This window comes from Seriola dumerili, unplaced genomic scaffold (assembly GCF_002260705.1).
Source record: "Seriola dumerili isolate Sdu_G_001 unplaced genomic scaffold, Sdu_1.0 BDQW01000531.1, whole genome shotgun sequence".
NCBI classification, from domain to species: domain Eukaryota; kingdom Metazoa; phylum Chordata; class Actinopteri; order Carangiformes; family Carangidae; genus Seriola; species Seriola dumerili.
The window spans coordinates 1,330,631-1,342,328 of record NW_019174786.1 but is presented as its reverse complement, the minus strand read 5'-3'; the positions used below and the strand labels follow the sequence as shown (position 1 = coordinate 1,342,328).

The window sequence follows — 11,698 nt, the reverse complement described above, 5'->3', positions numbered from 1 at the left end:
AATTTAACGGCTGACGTTAATTACCAACGCATGAGAGCATCAATTGCTTTGCTTTTGCATGCTTTGGAGACGAAGGGAGTGCTTTTCCTTATACACACTGACAACCTAAGCCGTCGTACTCGGTAGCCTAAATCGCCCCACTGCGTTGCTCTTGCTAAAAATGAGCTTTTATTTTGAAAAGTATATCCGGAAGCAGTTTGTTTTCTATTGGTAGACTTGCCTCTGGTCTGTCTGGAGCATCACAACATTGTCCTGCTTTGTTCGAGGGATAGAAAGCGTCGCACTTGTCTTCGATGAAGGTAAAAATGTGGATACATGATATTTATATGAACAGCAGCAGAGGTCGCAGTTATGTAGTTAAGAAAGACTGCGATTTAATGCATATGATGGTAATTTAACGGTATATTTTTAGCAAGCTGTCAAATCAAACGTTACATCCTCCGCGAGGTCCGCAAATGTGTCATCTGCAGTTGCTTGTGTTGCCATTTAGGGAACATCTCTTTTAACATGTTCTCTATTATGTTGTTATCTGTGCCGTCGGTAAAGAGAGTATAATCGTCTAATATTATGTGCATCGGTGTGTATTGTGTAACAACCTGGAGCTCGGGCCTGTACTGTTTACAAACAGCTTACATGTAGGAACCTGTCATTTCACCGCATTTTCAGTGATTGGCAGTTATTTACTGAATCATCAGTTATAGCTTCGTGCTGTCTGAACAGACCTCTCCATTGTCGGTCACCTTGATTGATCTGTTGCCAAGCCAAACGTTGCCTCCCGTCCTTCCGGCCACAGGCCTCGATCATCCACCGGCTCATTTATGTATTTGTGGCTTAAAATAGTCCCATTGAAGATGCACGAATACAGGATAACATTAACATTTGGGTGCCACTTTTTTTCACGTTTCACAGCTTTTCCCTCTCTGCGTTTGGAAGCGGTGGATTTGAAGGAAGCGTGAATATTGGTGCATTGCAGTCAGTGTATAAGGCGGATGTGGAGGGTGGTGGGGGCGGGGGGGGGGGGTGAGTGAGAGAGAGAGAGAGAGAGATAGGGGAGGGAGGAGGAGAGTAGAGGAGAACAGGTGCGCCTCCATCATCAAAGCAGGAAAAGGGAGAAAGTCACGATGTAGCACAATTGGCTCCTCTGTCCTGCTGCTGCTGCTGCAACGGTTTCAATTACAGCTGCTCAATATTTCGACCCTCAGGCCTTAAGCTGAGGATAAAAATGACCAGTTACTGTTCTAGATCTCTCCTCTCAGACCAGTCTACAGCTGAGAGATGTGTATTGATCTCATGATGTGGAATTTTCTAGATATTGTTGGAGATTTTGGATTTCCAAATATCACCATACAGCTTGAATGCTCTTCTTCATTGTGTTTATTGATATTCTAGAGTTTAAATATAGTTTGATAATGATATATTGGTCAACATGAAACAAACATTTTTGATTAGGGTCCTTTTAAATTGTGACTAATATTTGTACGGATTTAGTTATTTAACAGTTAAAAATAAACTTTCTGGTTGAGAAACTATGTAATGACATCAATCTTTCAAAATTAGCTTAAACATCCCTTTAGCATTGTTGTTTACTTATTGATCAGTATATAAGCTTATACAGTTCAATCTGTGATGACCTTAAATCGGCTGAAAATATTGGCCTTGCAGACGTATCAGTCAGACTTTAGTTGAGATGCTGTTGTGATGTTTGATTTTCTTGTCATCACCTCGCTCTGTATCAGTGTCTCCTTGGAACGGCTGATCTGTTGAGTGACAATGGCTCATTGTAATTGGCTCTACTGGTCACTGGCAGCTGCTGCGTCAGTGTCAAGCTCGGATGAATCCTCTTGCAGTAATCTGAATGGGTTTTAACTATACACACACTACTCACACTCACACACACTCACACCTTATCACTTTCCAAAGACCTAAGGGGCACATTGTGCAATAATAAAATGGGAATGGGAATCTGGTGGAAAACTTTTTGCAGCAGCAACTTCATTAAGGTAATTTTCTCTTTAGGGTGTTTTTGCCACATACTGAACTAAAGTGTGTTGGGCGAAGGATTCCTTATTTGTGCCAAATGGGTAATAAAACAGTAAGAAACACATCAAGCAGGATGTAAATGCTTCCCTCGAGGGTTTTACATTGAAACAACTGATTTTTTACTACTTGGTTTTGACAAGTTTGTGACTCATTTTTACCATCATAAAGGAACCTGTGAGAATAAATCATTATTATATTTTCTTCTAGCCCTTTGCTTGACTTTCTTTCCTTTTTCACTTTCTCTCAGAATATCTCTTTACTCCCTCCATCATTTTTATTGTCTCTTACTCATTTTCTCTCTCATCCTCCCTGTCCTCTCTTTCTTTCTCTCATATCGCATCTGCTCTTTTCTTTTGTCTCCTGTTGACCTCAGTAGCCAGCAGATAAGGGATGTGGTTACACTGAGCAGCTCATACGTAAATTGTGAGAATGTCAAGCTGGACAGGACGGGAGAGGATGAGACACAGTCAGCAAATTCACCTCCCATACCCTTGATAAATAAAAAATGGAATGATGATGGAGTACTCCCACATCTCATCTGTGTGTTCGGTTTCTTTCCCGTCCCCACAGCGTGCATGAAACCAGGCAATGTCCACCATGGTGTACCCACGTGAAGAAGCCCTGGAGAGACTGAGCCAGGATGAGATTGTCCTCAACACTAAGGCTGTCATGCAGGGCCTGGAGACCCTGCGCGGGGAACACGCCCAGCTTCTCAACTCACTGCTTGATTGCACCCAGCCACCAATCGCCCAGGAGAAGTCGGGGCTGCTCCGCAAGAGTCTGGAGGCCATTGAGCTTGGCCTGGGAGAAGCACAGGTGAGAGACCGAGTCCTAATTTTTGTTGTCTAGGATTTACTTAAGTAAACAAAGAAGCAAAGAAGAAGAAATTGTCATGTGTTAAAATTTCAGCTGGTAAAAGCCCTAATTTTATTTGTACTTTCTAATTTCTCCAGGTGATCATTGCCCTGTCCAGCCACCTGAGCGCCGTGGAGTCGGAGAAGCAGAAGCTTCGCGCTCAGGTGCGTCGGCTCTGCCAGGAGAACCAATGGCTGCGGGATGAGCTGGCAGGAACGCAGCACAAGCTCCAGCGCAGCGAGCAGAGCGTTGCCCAGCTGGAGGAGGAGAAGAAGCACCTGGAGTTCATGAACCAGATCAAGAAGTTTGACGATGACGTGTCACCCTCGGAGGAGAAGAGCCAGAGTGCGGGTGGTGGTGGAGGAGGAGACACTTCAAAGGACAGTTTGGATGACTTATTCCCCAACGACGATGACCAGGGAGCAGGTATGACATCAGCAACAGTGCTCGGGGAGATGATGACAACATGCTTGCTGAATATACATTCAGTTCAATTCAGTTTACTGTCAGAAAAGACAAAGAAAAGCAGGAAGAATTTGAGAAGCTACACTTGAAATAGTTTCATTTTTTGCTTAAACCAGTCTGAGGCCTTAGTAGAGTAATTCCTTACAAAGGATTCACATCCCAGTTTACAGGAGCAGGTGCCTGATACTAGGGGAGAGTGACCAGCAGTGGTAGACCACAGGAAGAAGAGTTGATTGGTCATGCACTGGGTACTCACAGCCATTTTGCATGGCTGACCTTTTTCCCCAGTAATAATGAACACCCAGGAGCCAAGTCGGGTGTGTTCATGTTGAAGCATCAAAGGTCGTATGTTGTAGACCCAGAAGATATGAATACACATTAAAAAAAGAGAGGGTACCCATTTATTTTGAATTAGAAATTTCTACTCCGTATGAACCTTGGATATTGTGTAGGCATCATGATACATCCAAAGCCGGTACAGTTGATTATACAGGGATTTAAGCGAAGTCACGGTTTAGGATTGAAGTAATAAGGACTGTGGATAGCTGAGAGTGTGTATGAAAAGGTCAAACCAGCATTTGGTAATAGTTTTTGTTTACAGCCATAAAAATCTTCAGAAGGTAGAAATCTCTGAAAGTCACACCTGAAATTTGATCATATCCCTTAATAAGTCATATTTTCATTGAGGTTAAAGTTGTTAAAACCATACTGTGTGTGTGTGTGTCACAATTACCTGCAGGGTAACTAAGGCAGCAGCAGGCTGAATGCACAGCAACAGAATCTGCTGTGTGCCACTCAGAGCTCAACACAGTCATGCCTTTCAGTAACAGAAATGTTCACCCTGAGCTTTAGGAGTAATTTAAACACTGAGGCACAAGCTATTTTCAAACCTTAGTTTTGATACAATCAGGCCCTTATATAAGTGGTGAACCTGCAGTTTACCAGATAGATTACTGAATTTGTTTATTGCAGAAGTTGTGGTTTGGTTAATGCAAAATGTCACTGTCTAAACAGAAGCTCAGTCAGGAAATGGATTTTTCTACTGCAGATAAAAAAGAAGGTGACTTATACAGTGCATTCAGTTTTCCTCCCCATTAGCCAGACAGTAAGTGCTGCTGTACTCGCTTCTTGGTCTCTTTAATTATTGATGGCTGAATACTCATAAAGCTTGTTCACTTTTTAATGTCAACTGAACACTCAGCCATAACATGTTCAAATATGTAGTAGACGCAAAGATCTCTTATTCTGTTATAATTTTGATATAATCTTCATTGTGACATCGTGTTGTCTTTATAATGTCGCTTTTTGTTCAGAGAGGAAGAAGTGGAGGGAAAATATAAAAACCTGAAAGTAGAGGAAGGTGACGAGTCAAATCAGAGACACCTGTGTGCCGGGGGGAGGGGTAAAACTAACAAACAGACTGGAGGAGAACAGAAAAGAGGTATGACAGCGCTTAAAAAAAGGACATTTAAAAGAGTGGTCTAAAATTAGAGTAGTACATAAGAGGAGATATACAGAGTTGCAGTTGTTACAAGAAACAGCTGGATTTCAGTGGGTAACCATGTGCTTCTGGGTGGGTGCCACGCCTTATCTTGCCTGTATCTGGTATGCAATTTAACAATTTTGATCATTTGTCACATTTCAAAGTTCCGCCTCCTCAAACGTGAGAATATGCTGCTTTTCTTTGTCTCATGTGACATTAAACTGAACATCTTTGGTTCTCATTCTGCCATTTGCAGAAAGCGAGCATCATCTTTTGCTTTAGGAAATTGTGATGAACATTTACAGTATTTTGTTTGTTTGTTTTTTATTCTATAATCCAAACGGTTCATCAGAGAATTGAGTTTGTATTCGATCATTGATCTCTTTGATTTTATTTAGATAACATTTATCTTAGAGGGTAAACAGCATGATAACAGCTAGCTAGGTTTTCTTCAGCAACAACTTCGATAATAGCAGATTCTTAAATATATTTCTGCTTTTCTCTGTTATCTAACTCTAAACTGAATATAATTGATTACGTCTCCTGGGGCTGTGAAGTTTTGACATTTTAGAAAGTCACAGTTTTCTGATTATTTGGATGAAATAAAATGTGACAAAAGGTTCATACTTCAACTTTTCCGGTTCCTGCTTTCACACAGATTTTCAAGCAATTTCTTCATTTTCGTCATTGACTCTTGAGTATCTGATTCATGTGTTTTGTGAAAACAAGTATGATGTTCAAATGTATTAATTTATGAGCATAACATGTTAATTTCCTAACTTGCAAACTAGAATTTAGACAACTCTGTTCTCAAAATGTGAATTCTTTCCAGTGATGAGTTCTTCTTCTATGCAGTAAAACTGCTCTTACAGTTTTTTTGCGATGTGTTTGTGTGTATGTTGCAAATTTCAGGTGTGTTTTGCAGTTTGAAAAAGTGTTTTCCTAATGATTGTAAGTTTTAAGTCTTGAACAAAGTGTATAATGTAAGAAAAAGTGTTTTGTGTTTTTGCAAGTGTGTGATGTTGAATTGAGAACAAAATGAAAAGTAGAAAATATGTTTGTACTTTTGGTTCCTGTGTTTAAGGCATGGTTTTGATGCTTTGGTCTAAGTATTCACTTTTAGTGTGTAAGCAATCACAAGAAACTGTAAAGGATATAATACCAGTTTTGACCTTGTACACTCTCATCCGTCCTCCAGCCCAGCGCAGCGGAGAGGTGGCGGCCCAGCAGGGAGGCTACGAGATCCCGGCACGCCTCAGGACTCTGCACAACCTGGTCATCCAGTACGCCTCGCAGGGAAGGTACGAGGTGGCTGTGCCACTGTGCAAACAAGCCCTGGAGGACCTGGAGAAGACGTCTGGACACGACCACCCCGACGTGGCCACCATGCTCAACATCCTGGCCCTGGTGTACAGGTGAGGATCAAAGTGGAGATTGTGTTATGACCTAAACATTTACAGAGGTTTTCAAGCGAAATGATTCAGATTTTGAGAAAAGTGCTGCTGTTCTGTTTTGTCCTGCAGAGACCAGAACAAGTACAAAGAAGCAGCCCACCTCCTGAATGACGCCCTGGCCATCAGAGAGAAGACGCTGGGGAAGGATCATCCAGCTGTGGCTGCAACTCTCAATAACCTGGCTGTGCTGTACGGCAAGAGGGGCAAGTACAAGGAGGCTGAACCCCTCTGCAAGAGAGCGCTGGAAATCAGACAGATGGTAAAGACCATCACCATCAGCTCAGAATATAGAGAACAACTTGTGTAAAATATTGTATCTTCAGGACCAGGGTATAAAAACTGACAAAACATCACTCACAATAGAAATGAATCAAGACACAAACGTATACCTTTTTTTAAAATTTGCAGATGCATCAAAACCTGAAAACAGAAAAAGATCTCTCAAATCTGTCTTCCTGTTGGGTCTAGGTGCTGGGGCAATACCACCCAGACGTCGCCAAGCAGCTGAACAACTTGGCTCTGCTGTGTCAGAACCAGGGCAAGTACGACGAGGTGGAGTACTACTACAGACGAGCCCTGCATATCTACGAGTCCAAACTGGGAGCCGACGACCCAAACGTGGCAAAGACCAAAAACAATCTGGTGAGGACATTATTAAGATACTGGATACTTGGTATTGTTTCTGTCTGCAGGTCTTCAAACTCTTTAAAATGAGTGAAGATGTCACTTAAATCTGATGCTTTGTCTTGTTTTAATTCAATACATTCAGTTTTCTGTATGTTAAATCCTAAATTCACGAGAAAATCTGCCTCTTCTGTCCTCTACCCTAATGATGTTTATTTAAATATGATTTTGATAAACGAGTAGAACATTTTGTCCATTTTGGATACATGGATTAAACATTGTCCGTGTTCTCCTCAGGCCATGTGCTACCTGAAGCAGGGCAAGTTCAAAGATGCTGAGGTTCTGTACAAAGAGATCCTGACCAGGGCACACGAGAAAGAGTTTGGATCTGTCAACAGTAAGTAGAGCCGACAGTCAAACTGCTGTGAGTCACTTAAAGCTCCTGGGCTGTGCAGAGAGGAGCAGGTACTGGACCAGGCTCAGATGGGTATTTCAGGTACAGGCCGGTACAAGAAATTAAAGAAAAAGAATTTAAACCATTGATAGACAAACATTCATACTGTCCAAACAAGCATTGAATGCAAAGGAAAGTGAACAGAGATTTATGGTTTGATAAATTTATTATGTGATCACAGTGAAAAATGTCCAGGAGCTTGTCTGTCAGTCTGACAGTTGCTGTGTTTTGGGATTCAGGTTTAGATTTGGCCACACGCTGATCCCTCCCAGCGCCCTCAGCAGGTCACAGGATTATTTCGTGCTATTGAAGCGTGCGAAGCAGCTTAATGTTGATGTTTCCCTCCCGCTGCCGCTTAGCCTATCAAACCCTTATGTGCTCACATGCCCTGAACGAGAGAGGGCCGTGACATGAGTTTGGTGAGAGGAAGCCATGTGTTTAAATGAAGTCACGTGGACAGAGAGGTGTCACTATGAAATTTAGATCAGTCCTTGTTATTTTCTGGCCAATTCATTTATTGATGCTTTTCCTCACTTTTTTTTTTTTTTTTGCTGCTGTTGTGTATCAAATAGTGTTTATGTGACGTTTGTTTTGTCCTTATTTTGCAGATGACAACAAGCCAATCTGGATGCATGCAGAGGAGAGAGAAGAGAGCAAGGTCAGTTACTCAGGTCGACCTCTTCCATTTCTCCCAGTGGTTGGCAGACTCCCCATTATGGATAATGGATTGGACAGTGACATAAGTGATGGACAGTAGCAGACTGTACAAATGACAACAGGGACATTTTTAATAGTCTCTCTCTCTCTCTCCCTCTCCCTCTCCCTCTCTCTCTCTCTCTCTCTCTCTCTCTCTCGCTCTCTCTCAGGAAGCCCGCAAGGACTCTGCTGGACCATACGTAGAGTATGGGAGCTGGTATAAGGCCTGCAAGGTGGACAGGTGAGTCACACAACTGACTTCACTTCAAATATTAAACTATTAATTAATTAGCATTTATGTCAAAAAATAACCAGACATTATTTTCTGTTGACAAATCTTTAGAAATGATGAATCATTTAAAGAAAGAAAAGACTTACAAAGAAATACAAGCAACAGATACAATACAATTATATGTGAGTGATGGTGCTCATCAAGTCTTAATGCCTTTTTAAAGACAGTTAAAAGAAAAACAGCATCACTATACAACAAATTGACCATTTCCTCCCAGTTTGTCCCAGGATTCTCTGTTTAGACCACATGACGGTAAAAGTCACACTGATAAAACTGATCTGGCCTTGAAAAAATGCACACTGGCCAGTATCCAGTTTTAATAACAGGAACAAGCTCTGCAGATAGGTGCTGTTTTACTGCTGCAAGCCCTAAAACCATCTTATGACTCAATTCATCGTTGTTTCATTCAAGGTGAATGGAGTAAAGAATAACTAATTTAAACAAAATCAAGGTTTTTCTTTTTCACATAAAACATTTAGTTACACACATTTAAAAATAAAATAAAAACAAATAATGTGTCTTGCTGTTTTGTTTTTTTTTGAAGCCCCACAGTGAACACAACCCTCAAAAGCCTGGGAGCTTTGTACCGTCGCCAGGGCAAACTGGAGGCAGCAGAAACACTGGAGGAGTGCGCCAGCAAGTCACGTAAACAGGTACCACACTAACACTGAGCTGAGTTACTGCTGTTAGATGAGTCGTCTGGGCTCTTTTCAGCAGCTCTTTCAGTGAAGAAGCCTGATTAGTTCTAGTCATTACAGCTGTGAGTTATTTGCACATAAACTACGTCAGACTGATGTTAAAGCTCAGTCACAAAGCTCATGTGTACATTGTAGTAAAGAAAACTTAAGATCATAGACATGCTGTGTGGGCTATTGTATAAAGGCTGTATTTTTTTCAATCCTCTTAATCACTCTCTTAATCTTTGTGTTTCTTTGTCTCTGTTCGTGTGTGTGTGTGTGTCATCTCTCAGGGAATCGATGCTATTAACCAGAGTAAAGTGGTGGAGCTGCTGAAGGACGGGGGAGCTGGAGGGAGCAACAGACGACAAAGCAGGGAAGGAATCAACGGACCAGGGGGACAGCGGGGGGAGAACGAAGGTGACGACTCCGCTGAGTGGAACGGGGTCAGTTCACAGATATTAATGAATTTTAACACTAATGAAAGTAGTAATGAGTTCATCTTGATTCATCAAGTAGAGAACATGACACAAAGACAACATAACCTTGCACACAAGGCTGTGAAAGGTGTATTAATGCAATTACTTGTAAGGATTATTTCAGACATTAATATTGAGATGCCCTTCAGCAGGGCTCCTCAGCTCTCAGCTGTAATTAAACCAAAAGTGTGGAAACCAAGCTCAGTCTCTCTGTCTGCCGAGCCTCAACAGGAAGTCTTTCATCTTTAGCGCCCGCAGTAAAATGTTTTGTTGTTTCCTCAGGATGGTAGCGGGTCTCTGCGTCGCAGCGGCTCCTTCGGGAAGCTCCGTGAAGCTCTGAGAAGGAGCAGCGAGATGCTGGTGAAGAAGCTGCAGGGGAGCGGACCTCAAGAACCTCGCAACCCAGGGTAAGGTCACTGTTATCATAGTCAGGAACCAGGTGGAGGACTGCAACTGATGATTTCCATTTTTTACTAATGTCATCAATCGTTATTAGTTCCCAGAATCCAAGTCACATTTTCAAATGGCTTCTTTTGTCTGACCAACAAACCCCAAATATATTAAGTTGGCAGTTGGTTGACCTTGACCTTGGAACTAGCTGTATGACCTTGGAAATGACAAGCTCCTCTTACTTGGATTTTCTCTCTCTGTTGATGAAGGCCATGAAATGCATCTGAAAGCTCTGGAATTTATATAGATGATCAGAATGAAAACAAAAAGCAACCAAACTTTACATGTAAGAAGCTGGAACCTGTGTAATTATTAAAATTGTTTCTGATTTAGTTTTTGTTTGTTTGACTAATCAGCTGATTAATATATTTTAGCTATAGTTTCAGCAGTGTGTTTTATGGTTGTACAGATGTTGTAATCGGTTTGTTTCAGTTTGGCCTTTTTCCCCCTCAAACGTTTTTCATTCTTAAAGAGACTTGGGAGTTGGATTTATTGGTACTGGATGTAGCTGAATATGTTAAATCTCAACTTTATAAAGGCAGTCTTTGTCTTTAGTTCTCATACACTGATCTGCATTGGTAGGTTTATGGTTTGATTTTGTTTCAGAATGAAGAGAGCGAGCTCCCTCAACTTCCTCAACAAGAGCACTGAGGAGACCACACAGGTACGCCTGCTCATGACTGCACGCACTGCATCACACATTTTCTAAAATCTTTTATAATGCATAATATTAATGATTAAACTGTGAAAGTTAACTTTAGATTTTAATTGCTGAATAGGGATGTCAGTTATCTGATATCTGGAAATGAAATACCTGACAAATCCAGGTGCTTAATCACATTAGGGCTAAATCCTGTAAATCCAGTTCTGTCATAGATCAGTCAAGCTCATTGATTTGTGGCGTCGCTCACAGTGGCATGAAACGGCCTGAGATAATAAAAAGTCGCTGACTCAGAGGAATCTATGTAGAATACATAGACAGTGTTGCCAAATCTTAGTACTAACAGGCACTGGATTGTTTTCAGGACGCCAACTCCGGACTGTCAGACTGCAGGGGACTGAGCGCCAGCAACGTGGACCTATCCAGACGCAGCTCCCTGATTGGCTAGACAGCGACAGGAAGTGGGACTGAGGAGGCACAGAGCGGCCCGACGCGGAGAGGCTGGTTGCAGCTTGGTTTGATCAAACAAACACACTTAAAGCTCAATGCAGAGATCAAACACTTGCACCTGCAGCATATTTTTAAAGAACACTGGAAAAAAAAAAAAAAAACCTCACCACACTAAACATCATCCTGTAAGACACAGTCGCTGCTGCCGTTGCCGCTTCACTGTACAAACCGCTGCCATCCATCAGAAAGAGAATATTTAGACACACATTTATCAGCATGCTGCTTACTAGAACGTGGAACGTCTGCACCTGACCGCCTCGTGTTTTAGACTCATAGCACCGTAGCAAAGCATCGTATCCACATCGTGACGAGTCCGTTTGCTCAACGTACACTCTCATGTGCAGACATTCAACCTTAGGTAGGCTATATGTACCCAGGTTTCAGTTCAGAGAGGTGTTTGCACTCTTGTATATTTCACCAGTAGCATGAAGTCTTTGCTGATGCTAACCACCCATTGAATGCATATCAGAGACGGTTAAAAACGGTACAGTCCGATTTAGATTTTAACATACAAGCAATATAAAACATACATCTTGGATTTTCAAAAAACAACAGCAC

At 41.8% G+C, this 11,698-nt stretch overlaps 1 protein-coding gene across 1 annotated transcript; it reads left to right on the top strand.

The window, feature by feature from the left end:
• The first annotated feature begins 242 nt into the window (after positions 1 to 242).
• klc2 (kinesin light chain 2) lies at positions 243 to 11,168 on the top strand. The gene is made up of 14 exons (XM_022764134.1): positions 243 to 299; positions 2,611 to 2,856; positions 2,994 to 3,321; positions 6,042 to 6,258; positions 6,367 to 6,556; positions 6,766 to 6,939; positions 7,219 to 7,318; positions 7,984 to 8,033; positions 8,242 to 8,312; positions 8,908 to 9,016; positions 9,334 to 9,486; positions 9,802 to 9,926; positions 10,576 to 10,633; positions 10,995 to 11,168. Exons 2-14 carry the CDS (start codon positions 2,629 to 2,631, stop codon positions 11,076 to 11,078), a joined length of 1,887 nt encoding a protein of 628 aa, XP_022619855.1. The 5' UTR covers positions 243 to 299; positions 2,611 to 2,628; the 3' UTR covers positions 11,079 to 11,168.
• The last annotated feature ends 530 nt before the right edge of the window (positions 11,169 to 11,698 follow it).